Genomic DNA, 18,429 nt, shown 5'->3' with positions numbered 1-18,429 from the left:
TTGCTGCCACTTTAGCTACCAACCTAGTTCATTCCTTTCCTTCCTTCCTTCCTTCCTTCCTTCCTTCCTTCCTTCCTTCCTTCCTTCCTTTTCTTTGTGTGGCCATTTTTTCCCTCTTTCTAGCCTTTCAGTAATCCTGTTTAGTATGCTGTTTACCTGTACCAGTGTGCTTTAATTTTTCTTCCCAGAACTGAGAATAATCATATGACCCAATCTATTGGCCTTTCCTGCATTGGTTCCTGCTTTCTTGAATTGTGCTCTCCGAGATATTCTCCTGCCTCACTGACCTTTTGCTTTCTGTTGCCTTTGCAGAGATTGACTGATACATATGCTCTCCCCTTGTTTCCTTCCTTTTCCATGCCGCCTATCATCCATATGCTGGTGACTCCCAAATATCTATCAAGCTCTCTGCTCTCCAGCTTCACATCTCCAGTTAGACATTTTGGTGTTTATCATTTTGAAGTCAGTGTGTCTGAAATGAGTCTCATTTTGTTGAAAAAAAAAAATTGGCTTCAATTTTAGACTCTCCTATTTCTATCAGTGTTTTCTTTCTCATTATTGCCACCCTTATTACCTAACATCTGAAATTTTGAAGTCAGATCATAAGTGCTCTTCTTGCCCATCTTCTTGCTTTTCTTCCTAAACCAATTTTAGTATCATGACTCTCAGATGTGAAAATCTTTACTGCTGCCCACTGCCGTGGTTAATGATCAGAGGATGTCGTATCTCATGGGTATATTGGAGGTAGAAAAAAAAAGATGAGATACAAATCCTCCTCCTGCACTACTTGGTTTTTTGTTTTTTGTTTTTGTTTCTTTATTGTCTGCCTCTAAACTATGTGCCCTACATATTCTCTTATTTCCACACTTACATCTTTTGTTGTGGTGATCTAGAATGTTCCCTATCTCCCTGCTTATGTGAATTCTGCCTGTGCCTTAAAGCCCAGCTCAAATCCCACCACTTGTCTAAATAAAACTTTTCCTTCTTTGTCCCTTAGTCTACATCAGTATTTCCTTGTCGGAACTCCCAGAGGAGTGTGTATTCACTTTTTATGGTATGCCCAGTATGTTACCTTATTATGCTAGTGTAGTGTGTATGATTCAGTATCTTCCAGCCTCTCTTGTAAACTCCTTAAGCTAAGAAATTGTACCTTGGAACAAATCTTTCAGTATAGTTGGTAATGTATTATTAGATAGAGATAAATTTAAGAAAGCTGTTGACAAAAGAAACGAATAAACTTCAGTTTTATGCATAAAATTTAAAAATAGGACAAGACACACCCAGAAATCATAGAAAGGATTGGGAGCATGGTAGGTATCAAACAGTCAGACTTTTCTATAGAGTTCATACTTGTTTATGCAATTCTCATGCAAAAGAAGCTCCCACTTAGTTATACTTTATCAATAAAGGTTCAGTAATTGATAGTAATTGTCCATTTTTCTTCATTTTAATCACTTAGTTTTTTTTTTTCTTAGATGAAGAGGAAGGACTTATTTTGGGTGGAAGTAAAATTAGATACATGAGCTCAACATTCTTTTCCTAGCGATAATGCTCTTAGAACATGCTGGGAAGCATATGATTGGGAAATAAAGGCAGGCTGTTGATGAGGTTTCTAACACCCACCTACTTTAATAGACTGCCTTTCTGTTCTTTGACCTAAACGTCTTGCTCTACAGTTGATAACTTTTTTTTATATTAAGAATACTCCTGGGGCACCTGAATGGCTCAGTTGGTTAAGCGTCCAACTCTTGATTTTGGCTCAGGTCATGATCTCATGCACGGTTCATGAGTTTGAGCCCCACAGTGCTATAAGCACAGAGCCTGTTTGGGATTTTCTCTCTCTCCCTTGCTTTCTGTCCCTCCCCTGCTTGCGTGCGCTCTCTCTCTCTCTCTCTCTCTCTCTCTCTCTCTCGGTGGCTCAGTCGGTTAAGTGTCCTACTCTTGATTTCGGCTCAGGTCATGATCTCACAGCCTGTGAGTTCAAGTCCCATATTGGCTCTGCACTGACAGTGCAGAGCCTGGTTGGGATTCTCTCTCTCTGTCCCTCCCCGCTTATATGTGTGTGGGGTGTGTGTGTGTGGGTGTGTGTGCATCCACACTTTCTCTCTCTCTTTGTCTCTCTCTCAAAATAAAAAAATAAAATAAAATAAAATAAAATTAAATTAAATTAAATTAAATTAAATTAAAAAAAAGAATATTCCTGGGGTGCCTGGGTGGCTCAGTTGGTTAAGAATCCAACTCTTGATTTTGGCTCAGGTCATGATCTCACAATTTGTGGGATCAAACCCTGTGTAAGGCTCCATAAGGACAGCATGGGGCCTGCTTGGGATCCTCTGTCCCCCTGTCTCTTTCCCTCTCTCTCCCTCTCTCTCTCAAAATAAATAAATAAACTTTAAAAAGAATACTCCTATAACTTCCATTTTGAAAATTAGGCCAACATAATGAATGTACCTGATTATTTCTAGTTTTGGATTAGTCTATAGAATTTTTAAAAGCAATTCAATAACATTTTTATAAGATTTCCAAAATATGTAAAATTCCCCCTGTTCTCTTTAATAATTCTTCTTCAGGTATAGATATTCTAGTATAAATACATGTCTGTATATATGCTTTGGGGTTTTTAAGTAAGTGTTTTATTCATAAGTTAGTGCTTTGTTTATATTTTGCTCTATTTTATATGAAACAGATACAAAAGTATTCATGTTGTTAACACTTTGTAGGTTTGTTTGTTTGTTTGTTTGTTTGTTTTTAAGGTTTTTCTTTATTTATTTTGAGAGAGAAAGCACCAGCAGGGAGGGGGAGAGAGAGAGGAGAGAGCAAGAATCCCAAACAGGCTCCACACTGCCAGCAGGGAGCCTGATGTGGGACTCTAACTCACAAACCCTGAGATCATGACCTGAGCTGAAGACAGACACTTAACCGACTGAGCCACCCAGGTGCCCCAATACTTCTTAGGTTAATACTGAAGTTACTTCTTCAGTTGTGCAACTGACTTGAGTTGCTAAAATGAATTGTTTTAGTCTTTTAATATAGCAAAGAGTTTTTATTTATTTGTTTAAATTCTCTTTTCACTACCTTTGTAGCACTTTATGGGATATAGAAGGATGGGAATGAGTTTATCATTTTCAGTACCTTGTGTGATTTCTAGAAAACAGGACATTTTCCTTGAAAGTTCTTTTTAAATAAAGCCAAGATACCTTCCCTGATGAGGAACCTTTGATGTGACTGCTTTGGTATTTTTCTAAAACAAACCTTGGCACTGTGTTACTGTAGTTTTGTTCACTCCATTCTTGCCATTCTCTAATTGCTGCTATTCTCCTTTCTTCTGTTGATGGAACAGATAGGCAAGTAGAGCATGATCACGGAAAGTAGAGCATAACTAGGAAGGCTTCTGCAAATGTCTTTAGTCACTTAACTTCATGGGATGGCATTTGATAGTACTGAGGTTGTGCACAGAGGAGGATTTTCCCAAAGGGCTACCCTAAAGTTAAGAGTCAGTTATCCTAGTTTAGTGGAAGATACTGTTTGTTAGGACAGCCTGCCACTGCCCTGGTCGAGAATGAGGTGGGGGTTTGGAGGGGTGAGGGGTGGGTAAGGATCCTTGGGAGATGTGTATCTGTTACCTTCACTTAGTCTCAGGGTAAGCAAATCTATACCAAAATAAGATAGCCAAGGTTATCTGGATACTGATGTTGATGTGGAAATTGTATTGCAGTGGTGGTAGCCTTACAAGTAATTTTGCAGTGAAATTTGATTCTTATTCTTGTAGTGTGTATATTTGCATCTGTTCATTTTGCTTTTGTGCAAATTAATCATTTTAAATATGCTTACTGAAAAAGTAGATGCTTTTGTGTATGAGCTAGTGTTGGAATTTTTTAAGAGATCTTTTATCATACTTAGACATGGAGAAACATTAATTATAATTAGTTTTGATATGGACATCTATCCAGCTTAGATACTAATGTGAGGTATTTTCTCAGTAACCTTTCCCTTGGAGGTCTATACTTTTATGTTATTAAGTGGCTTTTTACTGCAGCTAAGAAGTGAGGCTGGGAAATTTAAGTGACTTTGTTTGCTCTGTGGAAGAGAAAGGTCAAGAATGAATAAATATTATATTGGCTTGTTTATTCCCTTTCCTCTTGCATAAATTTGTCTTCTAAGGGTGTATTCAAAGTGGCTCACTAAAAATACTAGTTTTGAAAAATAGTTCAGTTTATTAAAGGAAACCAGTATTAATCCTACTATTGGTAGCTTTTACATAAAAATTCAGTTACATCTGAATATTTTTTTTTTAACGTTTATTTATTTTTGAGACAGAGAGAGACAGAGCATGAATGGGGGAGGGTCAGAGAGAGGGAGACACAGAATCGGAAACAGGCTCCAGGCTCTGAGCTGTCAGCACAGAGCCTGACGCGGGGCTCAAACTCACGGACCGCAAGATTGTGACCTGAGCCGAAGTCGTTCGCTCAACCGACTGAGCCACCCAGGCGCCCCTACATCTGAATATTTTTATACTGGTGTGAAACCACCAGAGGTATATGATACTTAAACTGCAAACTTGACATTTTTGGATTATGAAAGTAATATTGGTCCATAATTTATAAAATATAGAAAAATATAAAAAAAAACTCTACAATTTCAGCAAGAGAGAGACATTGTTAACATTTTGCTGTATTTTTAATGAATATACATAAATGGTTTTATATTTATTTGTGATTATACTGTACATGCCTTTGTATTTAGCTTTTAAAAATTAACATTAGGTCCTAGACATTTTCTTACATTACATGACCCTTTTAAGGTAAATTTTGTTTTTAATTAGATTCATAATAAAAGTAGAGACATCAAAATTATATCTATTTATAACATCTAGGTATTATTAGAGATGGAGTCCAAGATTTGGTGTGGGTGGGGGGTGAGGGGGGAGGCAGGAGGTTGAAAGAGGTTGGGAAGTTAGAGTGTTTGAGGATGGGAATAGGTAACAGATATTTTTTCCTTTTCCCACCCCTGAACATTTTTAATTAAGGGGAAAAAGAAAAAAGATTTTTCCACAGGATTCTTAAAAAATGCTTTTTAGGCCAGCATATCATTATATATAAACTATATAATAATAACTTTATAACCAAAGTAAGGTATTTATGATGGATTATATTCTCAAACCAGTAAAATTACTTTAGAGCTGCAGGTGGCATTTAAAAAATATTTTATAATTGACTTATAAGAAATTTTCAATCCACTGTAGTTTTTCAAGTTACTGTGTTAAAGTGAAGCTGCCTTCCTGAAGAGTAAGCATATAGGGGCACCTGGGTGGCTCAGGTGGTTGAGCATCCCACTCTTACTTTTGACTCAGGTCATGATCTGACAGTTTGTGGGATTGAGCCCCATTTTGGCTCCAGGATGATCATGGAACCTGTTCGAGATTCTCCCATTCTCTCCCTCTGCCCCTCTCCCGAACTTGCGTACTCTCTCTCTCTTAAAAAAAATAATAGTACATAATATTATGTAAAAAAGCACAAATATAAATGCTTAAAAATGTAAGAAAGGTATATGCTACAGTAAAATGCTAAAGCAGTAAAGATTATTTCCATATACAGTAATGGAGATTTTAAATGTCAGATCAATCTTGGTCTATAGACTATAAAAATATTGAACCAGTACAGAAACTTAGGTGGTATTCTAACAAAAACCATTTATTAGGTCAGTTTGAGGCTACTATTAATATTTACTTATAGTTTAAATACAGGGTGAAGCTTTTCACAGCATGTTAAAAGAACATAAAATCCTTTCTTTCTATCAACCTCAGGCACATTTTCCAATAGTTTCTCCCAGGTACTAGAAACTTTGTGATAGTTACAAATCATTGTTTAATTAATCATCTGGAATGTGCTAGCATTATACTAGATTGTGGAACCTCAAAGAAAGGTGAGACATTGGTTTTGTCCTTCAGCAGCTTATTATTTAGAGGTAACTATAATACAGTGTAGTAAGTGTAGTAATAGAGGTTAGGTACAAACTGCTGTAGGAACATAAGTAAAGGAAGCTCAAGGTGAGTCCGAGGAGATTAAATTTGACTGGGCTTTGAAGAATGAATAGTGTTTCCAGATAACCATGGTATGGAAGGGCGCTCAAGGAAGAAGAAATGGCTTAGGCAAAAGGCACAGGGACATTGAAGTATATTGTGTCTTGGAGAAAGAAGATGGTGTATTGAGGCTGGGGCACTGGTGAATATAAGGAAAAGAGGGTAGTAGAAGAGAAAGGGTAACGTGGGGCCCAGAATTAAAGGTTCTAATGTACCTTGCAGGCAGTTTTACTTTATCCCACAGATAAGAGGGAGCCATTATGTGTTTTATAGCAGAGTAACTAAAGAACTCTTCTTTTTTTTTTTTTTTTAATTTTTTTTTTTTAACGTTTATTTATTTTTGGGACAGAGAGAGACAGAGCATGAACGAGGGAGGGGCAGAGAGAGAGGGAGACACAGAATCGGAAACAGGCTCCAGGCTCTGAGCCATCAGCCCAGAGCCCGACGCGGGGCTCGAACTCCGGGACTGTGAGATCGTGACCTGGCTGAAGTCGGACACTTAACCGACTGCGCCACCCAGGCGCCCCAAGAACTCTTCTTTACAATGAATTGTTTTCTTAAGAAAGTTGGACATTTGTAATAGGAAGAAACAAAGGCAGAAAAATAAAGCATGAGTCAAGGAAAGGACAATGAAAACTAGCATGTATTTATTGAGGGCCAATGCCAGGTGCATATCTAAAACAATATCTTCATTTTGAGTATGGTTCAGTTAATAGTATAGGCAAGGTTAAAAATTTAGGCATGAAAAAATATTAGGCATTCTGGGAAATTAATGATAAAATATTAGTGGAGCTTACCATTACGAATCTATGATCACATAGACTCACGGAATTTACGCATAAGAAGAGTTTCATGATCATCTATTGTGTTGGCCCTTTTAAAGGAACTTTTTAAAGAAAGCAGCATGTAGTTGCACTTTTAGATTAATCAGTTGGTTGAGAAAATATAAGTAAAAATCAGTTATTAAAAGCATTGTTCAATGTTTTATTTAATCACCGAAACATCTACATGTATTTAAGAAATAGTGGCGTACTTGTGAAAGTTTAATCTGTAGACACTGTGTATAGCTTAGTGATTAAGAGCTCAGACTCTAGAATCAGAACCTAGTTTGAATCCATCACCTGTTAACCGTAACTTTGGACAAGTACTTGCCCATCTGTGCCTCAGTTTTCTCATTTGTAAAATGTGATTAACAATAGTACCTACTTCATAGATCAGTCATATGGATTATAAATGAATTCATGTATGTAAGGAGCCTGGACCAATACCTAGCACATTATAAGGGCTATTGTAGACATCCTTGTTTTGTATAAGTCGTGTGTAATTCAGAACCTTCTAAGTTTTTCTTTTGTTGTTCTTAGATTCTTACTCTGATGAATGATTGTTGGGGTCTTTGAACGGTATGTTAGTAAAAAGATATCATTATTTTTAGGGGTGCATGAATGGTTCTCCATATCCAGAATAGACAAAGCTTTTAGAGATGGAAAGTAGATTGGTGGTTGCCTAGGGCTGGGGATATTGGGAAGGAAATAGAGAGTGACTTGCTAGTGGGTATGGGGTTTCTTTTTGGGGCAATGAAAATGTTCTAAAAGAAATTGTGATGGTTGCACAGCTCTGTAGAGGTACTAAAAACCATTGAATTGTACACTTTAAATGGGTGAGTTGTTCAGTATATTTATCTTAGTAAAGCTGTTCTAGAAAATGAATAAAATTATTGCTATATATGAAGGAGACTTAGGGAAGGGAGGTGGTTGTAATGGTATTGGCGATGCTTGATGAGGAAGGCCTCACTGAGAAGGTTATGGTTGAGCAAAGACTTGAAAGAGATGAGGGATTGAGCCATATGGATACCTGGGGGGAGAACTTTCTAGGAAGAAGGGGTAATCAGTGGAAGATCTTGAGAGGAACCTGTTGGAGGAGCAGCAGTGAGGCCTAGAGTGGCTGAGCAAGGGAGAGTGCAGTAGGAAACGAAGTTGAGAGATATAGGGCACCGTGAGGACTTTTTATAGAAAGGGAGATGGGGAGTCAATGCAGAGTTTTGAGTAGAGGAGTGACTCATCTGACACAGGTTTTTAACAGTGGCTGATGTGGTGAAAATAAACTGTAGGTAGCCTGGGTGGAAGCAGGGAAACCAGTTAGAAGGCAGCAATCCAGGAGGAGATAATAGTGACCTGGACCAAGGTAGAGGGAAAAAAATGGTCAGTTTGAATATATTCTGAAGGAAGAAGCAGTAAGATTTGCTGACAGATGGAGATGAGATGTGAGAGAAAGAGAAGAGTCAAAGAAGATGCTGCTCTTTTTGGCCAGAGAAACTGAGGGGGAAGATTGAAGATAAAGCAGATTTGGGGGGTGGAAATGCCAGGAGTTCTGTTTTTGACATGTTCAAGAAGTTCATCGGACATCGAAGGACAGATTTGAGTAAGCAAATTGGATTTTAAAACCTGGAGTCTAGGGAAGAAATCCTCAAGTAAAGACCGTATTTAAAGCTAGGATTCCTCCAATCCACCAACATAATATGCTGAATAAGATGAGACTTTATTTTCCCTTAAGGTAATCTTTTAAAAATTGTTAACCTTCCCCTCTCTCCAAAGATAATAAATATGTTAATTTTCTTGTATTTCAGGATCTTCAAGATGAAGTTCAAAGGGAGAATACTAATCTGCAAAAATTACAGGCCCAGAAACAGCAAGTACAGGAACTCCTTGATGGACTGGATGAGCAGAAATCCCAGCTGGAGGAGCAACTGAAGGAAGTTAGAAAGAAATGCGCTGAGGAGGCCCAGCTGGTAAAGTGGCCATTTGCTGCTGTCTGTATCCATACCTTGGTTGCTTTTCCTGGTGTAAGATGGGAACATGCTTTGCTTATTATTGTTGTTGCTGTTGTTAGGTGGCAATCTAATCAACAGTTGGGGCACATGAAGGAGTTGGAGCACTGTTCATCCAGAAATTACAGGCCCTCTTTAGGGGAAAGAAGGCCCTTAATGTACTACTTTTCTAAATTTTAGCTGGAAGTATGGTACCTATACCTTCAAGTTCCCTCTATTCATCCCCTAATTGCCCTTTTCTACCAAAAATATAAACTTAAAAAAACACCACAATAGTAAACTAAACAAATAAACATATTTGCATTATGGAACATTTTAATGACATCTCTTTTTTATCTCTCTTTCTTCTCATTCACTTCCATGTGATAGATCTCATCCCTGAAAGCTGAATTGACTAGTCAAGAATCACAGATCTCCACTTACGAGGAAGAGCTGGCCAAAGCTAGGGAGGAGCTGAGTCGCTTACAGCAAGAAACGGCAGAATTGGAGGAGAGTGTGGAGTCAGGGAAGGCTCAGCTCGGACCTCTTCAGCAGCACCTCCAAGATTCACAACAGGAAATCAGTTCAGTAAGTCTTTGTGACAGCGAGAAACATGCTCAAATGGGGCCTCACCATATCCTCTTAGTGAATAATACTTGTGTTCCTTTACCCTCTACCTAGTTTATTATTCATTTTTCATTCATTTTGTACAAATAGGTTTATTGTTGCCTGTCATAAATTAAGACTGTTATACATCGTGTATCTGATTATTATCATTAGAGTCCTGGTTAAGAGTATGGGTTTTGTGGTTACATGGTTTAGGTTTAAGTGCTGTCTCTGCCACTTAACTGTGTGAATTACCTTAGTATCAGATTCCTTATCTTTACAATTAGAAAATTAACAGTACTTCTACCTTTTAGGTCTGTTGTAAGGATTAAATGCAATGTAAAGGTTTAAATAACTGTGAGACATTTTAGCATAGTGTTTGGTACATAAATGCTTGCTAACTGTTGCTTATTTTTGTAAATAACAAAATTTACAAAATTGGGATTCTGATCTTAAAACCAGTTTTGCTCATTTGGAGACCTTTATTTTTTTTATTAGAAAATTGTTCTTTGTGTAGATAAACGTGCCATGTTGTGTGAGTCCAGAGTATAGACCTTTTGCTTTGTTTTTTTCTGGGCTTCCCTATGTGGAAAATAATATTTTGTACAATGGTAGTAAGATGGTTAGTTAGGAGCAGAGAGATCATGTAGCTCATTCCTTTCATTTTGAATTTGAACCAACTAAAGCCAAGGAACATTAAGCAACTCACCTATGGTTACATAGCCTTTAAAAAGGAGCCACAGCCTAGAATCCAGATCTTCTAACATGTAGTCCAGTGTTCTCAGTTAATTATTATGTATAATGAAGCCCTACCCTTAATATATTTCCTTCCCCTCTCTTGTAGGTGAATACCTACTCACTCATCTTGCAAGACATAGCTTACTTCTTATTTCTTTATAGCATTTTCTGAACCCTGCCTTTATTGGACTCTACTTCTGTTACGGCATTCGTAACATTTTCCCCTAAATATTTGTTTCTGTGTCTGTCTCCCCAAGGAGACTGAGCTTTTTGGTCTAGAAACTTACACATTTTTTTCTCTCATCATTTAGCGTAGTTCTTATCCCAGTATAGGTACTCAATATACAAGTAACCCAAAAGAATGCTATCCTAGTGAGACTGCTACCAACTGAATGAATATTCTTTAAAATAATTTTCTTCTTTGAGTTTTTTTTAAAATTGGTTTTTTGAGGTATAATTTACATACCATAAAATTCACAGCTTTTAAGGGTACATACAATTCAGTGATTTTCAGTAAATTTAGAATTGTTCAAACATCACAATCCAGTTTTAGAACATCTCTATCACTCCTAAAAGATCCCTTGTGCCCATCTGTGTGAGTCCCCACTTCTACCCCTAAGTAATTACTAATCTGCTTTCTATTTCTATAGATTTGCCTTTTTGAGCACTTCATGTAGATGAAATCAAACACTGTGCAGCCTTTTTCATGTGGTTTCCTTCACACGCATAATGTTTTTGAGGCTCATCTGTGTTGTAGCATGTATCAACATTTATTTCATTGTGTATTTATAAAGTATTTTGTTTATTCACTGATTAATGGGCATTTGGATTCTTTCTGCTTGTTGGCTATTATGAATAATGCTGCTATGAACATTTGCATACAATTCTTCATATGGACATGTGTTTTCCTTTCTCTTGGATATGGAATAGTTGGTTATATTGTGAAGTTCTGTTTAAATTTTTTTTTTAATTTTTTTTTTTTTTTAACTTTAGGAGCACCTGGGTGGCTCAGTTGGTTAAGTGTCCGACTTTGGCTCAGGGCATGATCTCGCAGATCATAAGTTCGAGCCCCACATTGGGCTCTGTGCTGATGGCTCAGAGCCTGGAGCCTGCTTCAGATTCTGTGACTCCTTCTCTCTCTGTCCCTCCCCACTTGCGCTCTGTCTCTCTCAAAAACAAATAAACATTAAAAAAATTTTTTTTAAACTTTAAATTGCCAAACTGTTTTCCAAAGTCACTGTACCATTTCACATTCCCACTAGCAATATATGAGGGTTCCAGTTTCTCCACAATGTTAACAACACTTTATTGCCTACCTAACTGATTATAATTGTTCTAGTGTGTGTGAAGTGGTGTCCCATAGTTTCTAATTTGCATTTCTCTAATGACTAGTGATGTTAAGCATCTTTTCATGTGCTTATTAGCCATTCGTAAATCCTCTTGGATGAAATGTCTGTGTAAGTCTTTTGACCATTTTAAAAAATTGGATTGTCTATTATGAAATTACAAGCATTTAAAAAAATATATTTTGGATATAGGTTCTTTATCAGATATTTGATTGGCAAATAATTTCTCCCCATATCTTGCTTGTCTTTTCATTTTCTTTGAGGTTTTTGAAAGGAGACTTTTTTCAAAGGAAGGAACATAAATGAGAAAAGCAGAAAGGACTCTGGGTATTATAAATTATTACCGAGAAAATAAAAACAGTATTTATGAGCAAGGAAAATAATCTCAGCAAAATATTCTACCAAGTGTGCCAGAAGATATTTGGGATCTATGGAAGGAATTATATCCTTGCATCTGATCTCCAAACCTTAAAAACAAACATACCAGGGCACCTGTCTGGCGCAGTCAGTAGAGCATGGGACTCTTGATCTTGGGGTCATAAGTTCAAGCCCCATGTTGGGTGTAGAGTTTACTTAAAAATGAAAATAATTAAAAAATAAATAAAAAAGGAAAGAACAAACATAGCAATTTCTTACATTTGACTGAGTGACTTGTGTCTTTCCCACGAAGGGCAGTATTTTCCCATGGGTCTATAAAAATGAAAATCCAGTTGTAAATTTTCCTGAGGTTTTAATTGCCCTCTAAAGCCAGACAGCTTTTCTGGTAAAAGGAATAATTGAAGAAAAATGTTCTGATTTGCTGAATTTTCATCTTCTTACCTTGTATTTATGGTAAGAAAAAGCAAAGAACCTCTGGCTTTAAGTCTATGTATATTACTTACATGATATATACTATTTTAATCCATGTGTTTCTGGCATTCTGATAGAGCTTGTGTTAGTTGTGTGATTTTTTTTCTCTATATCCTCTAAGTTTATGCAGAGACTAAGGAAGAAGAGAGTTGCGTGAGAGAGCGAGACATGGGAAAGCCTAGTTTTGTTCAAGATTTTATTGTCTCAGAAGTAATTATAAGGAATAAATGTCCTACATAGAACTCTTTGATTGGCAAGTATTTCCACATACTGCTTCATCTATATGATGGGTATTTAAAGTTTGAAATTTTTTTTATTTATTCATTCATTCATTTATTTTTAAGTTTTTTATTTAAGTCACTTCTACACCCAACATGGGGCTCGAACTCACAACCCTGAGATCAAGAGTCACATGCTTTTCCAACTGAGCTAGTTAAGTACCCCAAGGTTTTAAATTTTAGACTGTAAAGGTGTAGTGGGTATTGAAATTTATTTAATGGTCATGATAAAATTCTTTTAAAAAATGAAATAAAGCAAGAGTGTCCTGAAGCATTCAAAGCTTTTGAGTCTTTGGTGCTGCTAATCACTGAGGTGTTCATTATTTCAGACTCCATGAAGCCGACCCAACTTGACATCCACTGATAACTGGAAGCGAATAAATGTCATCTTATCGCTCCTCAAATGCTTGCAGCCTGATGTGTTAAAATAATTTTGTGAGCTTTAGGAGGTTCAGTCAGGAACAAGAAAAAAGTCAGAAATGGGAAAATATAGAGGAGATATTGGGCAGCTCTGAGGCAGATGGACAAGGGGAGAGCTGTGCCTCTGGTCCCCACGGAAAACATCTCCCTGGCCTGTATAGTCAGTGATTGTGCCCAACTCAGTGAGAAACACTGCCTCACCCATAAACATAAAATTGTTTTATCCAAATAGCATAAAATTGTTTTATACATGCACATTTGTTCTCCTCATATACATTGCAAGTATTTAATGTATAAAAGATCAAATTAACTGTTGGTAATAATGGAGCACTACACTATGTACATTTGTAAAAATAGAAAGTGAGAAGTCTGATAATTCTACCTCCTGGAGAAAAACAATGTTTGCAGTATGGTATCTTTTTAGAATTCTGTCTGCACATGGATGCACCTGTCTTTGTGTGCCTGCGCATTCATATATATACTTATACCGGTTGTTTTTGTTTAGAAAAAATAAAGACATACTTTGTATTTGAAAAAATGAATACAAATAAAAATGAAATAAGACAGAATAGGAAACATCAGGGTGCGTTACATGGCATAAGGATAAGTACTTTCATGAAATTTTTTCACGATTGTATGTGTATGTATGTGTGTGTGCATGTGTGTAAATTATTTATATGGATCAGTGTATCTATATATATGTGTTTATGTACATGCATATTCAAATAAATACATATATATTTACTGGGTTAGGGTGTAAAATCTATTTCTTTCTATGGTTTAAAGTAAAAAAATATTTTATAAGCCACGACTCAATAGCACTAGGAATATACAAGGCATATGCTATGTGTTACAAATGTGTAGTATTTTGGATTGTTAGTTTAAATTCTCAATACAGTACAGTTTGGTAGATACATATGCTTACTGATAACCCACTGTTTAAATTTATAAACACAATACTTGTGTCCATTCAGTGAACATAAAAGCACTTACGGTGTACATCATTGTGCTAGATGTTGGACATACAAAGTTGATGGCAAAAGTTGTGGTCCCTGCCCACAAAGAGATCAAGGTCTTTAACTTTTTAAATATGGAATGAATTAGTGGAAAAGAAATAGGAAAATTTAATTGGTATAATAGTGAGAAATGCAGTGTGCTAGGCACTTTATACTCAATGTCCACTGTTTACACAGACCTTTACATTTTACAGAGTTTTTTCAAAAATTTCTGCTTCACTTAATCATCTGTGGAGATAGTTCTTACTTTATGGGTTGAGAAATGGAAACTTGGAGACTAAACTTTGACTAAGAGAGTTGAAGGTGATAGAGCTTGATTGACATCTGTCTCCCAGTCCAAAATAGTGTTCCTTTCTCAGCTGATGACCCTGAAAAGACCTTTGGTAAATTACAGATTCCAAAATGAGCAACTTAAAAACCTTATGCAGAAAATAAGGTTAGGGGAATTGAGACTTGATTTATGAAATGCTAATAGGTAATTTTTATGATTCCTAAAACAAAACAAAACAACCACACAACATGCTAATAAATAAAGGGAATTCCAATGTAGCGTAAAAAATATATTTTATGAAAAATGGGCACTATTCAGTAAAATTCCATTCATTACTTCTTTTCACTAGAAACATATTTTTTTAATGTTTTTAATGTTTATTTATATCTGAAGGAGAGAGATACAGAGCATGAGTGGGGAGGGGCAGAAAGAGAGGTAGACACAGAATCTGAAGCAGGCTCCAGGCTCCAAGCTGTCAGCACAGAGCCCGATGCGGGGCTTGAACTCACAAACCATGAGAGCATGACCTAAGCCAAAGTTGGACACACAACTGTCTGAACCATCCAGGCACCCCAACTAGAAACATATTTTGATTCTGACCTCTCTTCAGTTTCTTTGAGATGTTTGTTAATTTATTTTTCTTTATTATAGTTGTTGGTATCAATAAGCATTTTTTTCCTGCTTCTGGTCCCAATCTTTTTCTTTCAATACTGAATATTACAGCTTATTGAATTCTGCCTCTGTGTCCCCCTATTGTCCCAGAAATATAAAGTCACTTGGATACTGATATCCACAATACTTTGTCCTTTATTTAACATGTTTAGAATAGCTTAGATTTAGAGACCATTCCTAGGACTCTAGTCCATTAATAAATAATGCCAGAGCATAGGACAGTAGTTCATTTTACCTTCGTCTTCACTCCTTTCCTTCCCAATAGGAGTGTAGATGGCGCCAAACCCTTGTGTGTTCTCCCTCAACTTCCTTTATTTCTCCCAAGCTTCATCACAAAATCTTCTCTTGCTCTCTTACTTTGCTATCTTTTTCCCAATACCGTGACATTTTCCCCAATTATACCTAAAGGACACTAAAATGCAGATATTTGAATCAAAATTCTTGAAACTTTCAAAAGATGCACAAAAGCAAATCCATATATACTGGAATTTCAGGAGAACTCTCTGGGATCGATTACTGAAATCTCTCTAAGTCATACTGCATCCCCAGAGGATTCTCCTTAATGGAAGCAAATTTATCTTTGACTCAGTCTAAGGGTATAGCTATTTTTCTGTTGTGAGTCTTTCTGGTAATAAATTCTGTTTTGTATTTTTACTTTGTGTTGACAGATGCAAATGAAACTGATGGAGATGAAAGAGCTGGAAAACCATAATAATCAGTTAAATTGGTGCAGTAGCCCACACAGCATTCTTGTAAATGGTGCTACAGATTATTGCAGCCTCAGCACCAGCAGCAGTGAAACAGCTAACCTTAATGAGCATGCTGAAGGCCAAGGCAACCTGGAGTCTGAGCCCATACACCAGGAATCTCCAGTGAGTCTAATAGTTACATAACCTCCATAATCAACTTCAGAAGAAGAAAAGTTTTTGTTGACATCATACTTAATATAAATATGTGGCCTTGCCTCATCTAAGGATGGTTGAATTTTTTTTTTTCCCTCTAAGAGGCAGGCAGTAGGTATTGATTCAACAGTTCTAACAGTTTTAATTAGTGTAAAATATAATTTCAATCAATTAATTATAAAGTGTGTTTTCAAAACAGCTCTATAGATAGCAACTGTATAAAACATTTTTTAAGTACTCTCACCCGATGCTGAAAGTAATTCTTTATTTCATAATGTTGAGGACATTTATTTACCAGCTGTTTAGAGAGCACCAGCTATGTGCAGCAGTGCTGCTGTATTATGTGTGAGAGCTGCAGACACAAAAGACTTTAGCCCTGCCTTTAAGTAGCATACAGTCTAGTAGTGTTACACTGTGTTAAAGGGCTGTGATAAAGGAAGCACAGGATATTTAGGAAGGACAGCTTGGAGGGGGCTCAAGATTTTGTAGAGAAAGGTATATAGGTAAGCTTCAGAGTAAGAAGGGTTAAGTAAGGAAGAAGGTGCTATGTTCATGGCAGAGAAAACAGCATTTGCATAGGTATGAGATGGGAGAAAACATGCCTCATAGGGTCACAAGAAGTTCTTGAAGGCCATCTTGTGATGGTGGGGAGAGTATTGATAGGAGATGAGGCTTTCTTATAGTGGCTACCTGCATTACCTTTTTCTTAAAATAGAGATGTCTGCACCCCATTCCAAACTTGCTGAACTAGAGTTTCTGGAATGGTGCCAGGTACATATATTTTTACAAAAAAATTCCACAAGTGATTGTGATGTGTACCTGGATAAAAATGACCACTTTTAGGTTACAAAGGGCTAGAGAGTAAGAAATTTGGATTCATCTTGAAGCATTGGGTGATTTATTTTATTGCACTGAGTAGCCACTGAAGAATTATAAGCAAGAAGTGACATGATTGTATTTACCTTTTAGAAAATGTAGAAAATGGATTCAGGAGTGGGACTGGACACATAGATTTGTTAAGAAACTATCGGAATGGTCTGTATGATACTGTTTTAGCCTAAACTTAAGCAGTAATTGGAGGAATGATGATGAGAAGAATACAAGCTTGAGAAATATAAAAGATATAAAATTAACAAACTGATTTTTACTTAGGCATTGCAATCTTGGATTCATTATATAATATTCTTTTAAGTACAAAAGGCAGATTACTCGGTTATCCTTCAAAAACATAGGGTGATATGAAATGGAGATTTCTGCCACTTCTTAAGCCCTTTTATCTACTGGCTAAAATCCAGAAAGCAATGGGAAACCACTGAAGAAAGTTTAACCAGAAGGGTCATGATCAGACTCACATTTTAGATCTATTATTTTGGCTACTATAAGAAGGATTGATTGGAAGGGCACATATTGGAAGCAGGAAGTCATTTGGAAGGTTTTTACAGTGAGCTGGAGACCAGAATGATGATACTATAAATGGATGATAGTGACAGTGAGGATGGAAAGGAATGGATTTGAGAAGAAGGTAGGGGGTTGACTCAGCAAGACTTGGAAGCTAGCTGGGGGATGACCGAAGGGAAGTAGTTAAGGATGACCTGAAGTTTTCTGGCCTGATTGACTTCGATACTTGATGATACCATTTTCCTAAGAAAGCTTTTAAGAGAAGAACTCATTTAATGAATATGTTCTGCTTGTCTTTTGTATTTTTTAGTATGTTTTGGTTATCCTTTGTCAGTTTCCTATGACAAGTAGAAAATACATTGTTAGTCCATGTAACATTAATATTTTGTAGGCAAGAAGTAGTCCTGAAATACTGCCTTCTGGTGTGACTGATGACAACGAAGCGGTGACTGCAGCTGTTAGTGAGAAAGTTTGTTCTGAATTTAATAGTGACAGACATTCAAAAGAGGTAAAAAATAATTTTATATGTAAGTGTTCTTTTACTGGTTTTTCTGGATGGGTTATATACTGTTTTAGGCTAAGGAAAGAAAAATGTGTTAAGTGAACTTTATGACTATAGAAATATTTGTTATATTACCTTTCATTGATTTTTCATAGCATGTTATTATATTTTAAAATGTTACATCTTAAAACTGGTTCCTAAAACAATATTTTTTAATTTAAAATTATTTTTAGGGAGATCCATTTAATGTAGAATCAAGTTCACTGCCTGATCCAGTTGCAGATACAAACTTGGATTTTTTCCAGTCTGATCCTTTTATTGGCAGTAAGTACTCTTATTTTTATATTATGGGTTTACCAGAAAAAAAGGCTTTTTAATATATAAACTGTATAAGAATTTCATATATAAATTGTATAAGAATTAGTTTTTAGAGCCTACTTATTACAACAAAAATAGAGGGGAGTAGAGATGTGATATGTTTGTACTTGCGGTATTTGTCCTCTTCCGGCAACTAACTCGTGGGACTAAGCCACTGATTATGTCTTACGA

General features: G+C 36.4%; 1 protein-coding gene across 4 annotated transcripts in view; it reads left to right on the top strand.

Moving 5' to 3' along the window:
- Window positions 1-18,429, top strand: part of EPS15 (epidermal growth factor receptor pathway substrate 15) — a 151,504-nt gene that overhangs the window by 91,203 nt on the left and 41,872 nt on the right. For all 4 annotated transcript variants that reach the window (XM_043578752.1, XM_043578754.1, XM_043578751.1 and 1 more), the window contains exons 14-18: window positions 8,703-8,864; window positions 9,273-9,470; window positions 15,747-15,950; window positions 17,770-17,886; window positions 18,114-18,204. In XM_043578752.1, the coding sequence (XP_043434687.1) occupies window positions 8,703-8,864; window positions 9,273-9,470; window positions 15,747-15,950; window positions 17,770-17,886; window positions 18,114-18,204 (772 nt within the window). The remainder of the gene's footprint in view (window positions 1-8,702; window positions 8,865-9,272; window positions 9,471-15,746; window positions 15,951-17,769; window positions 17,887-18,113; window positions 18,205-18,429) is intronic.

The sequence above is a fragment of the Prionailurus bengalensis genome, chromosome C1 (genome assembly GCF_016509475.1).
Source record: "Prionailurus bengalensis isolate Pbe53 chromosome C1, Fcat_Pben_1.1_paternal_pri, whole genome shotgun sequence".
NCBI lineage: Eukaryota > Metazoa > Chordata > Mammalia > Carnivora > Felidae > Prionailurus > Prionailurus bengalensis.
This window is presented reverse-complemented; position numbering and strand designations above follow the sequence as displayed.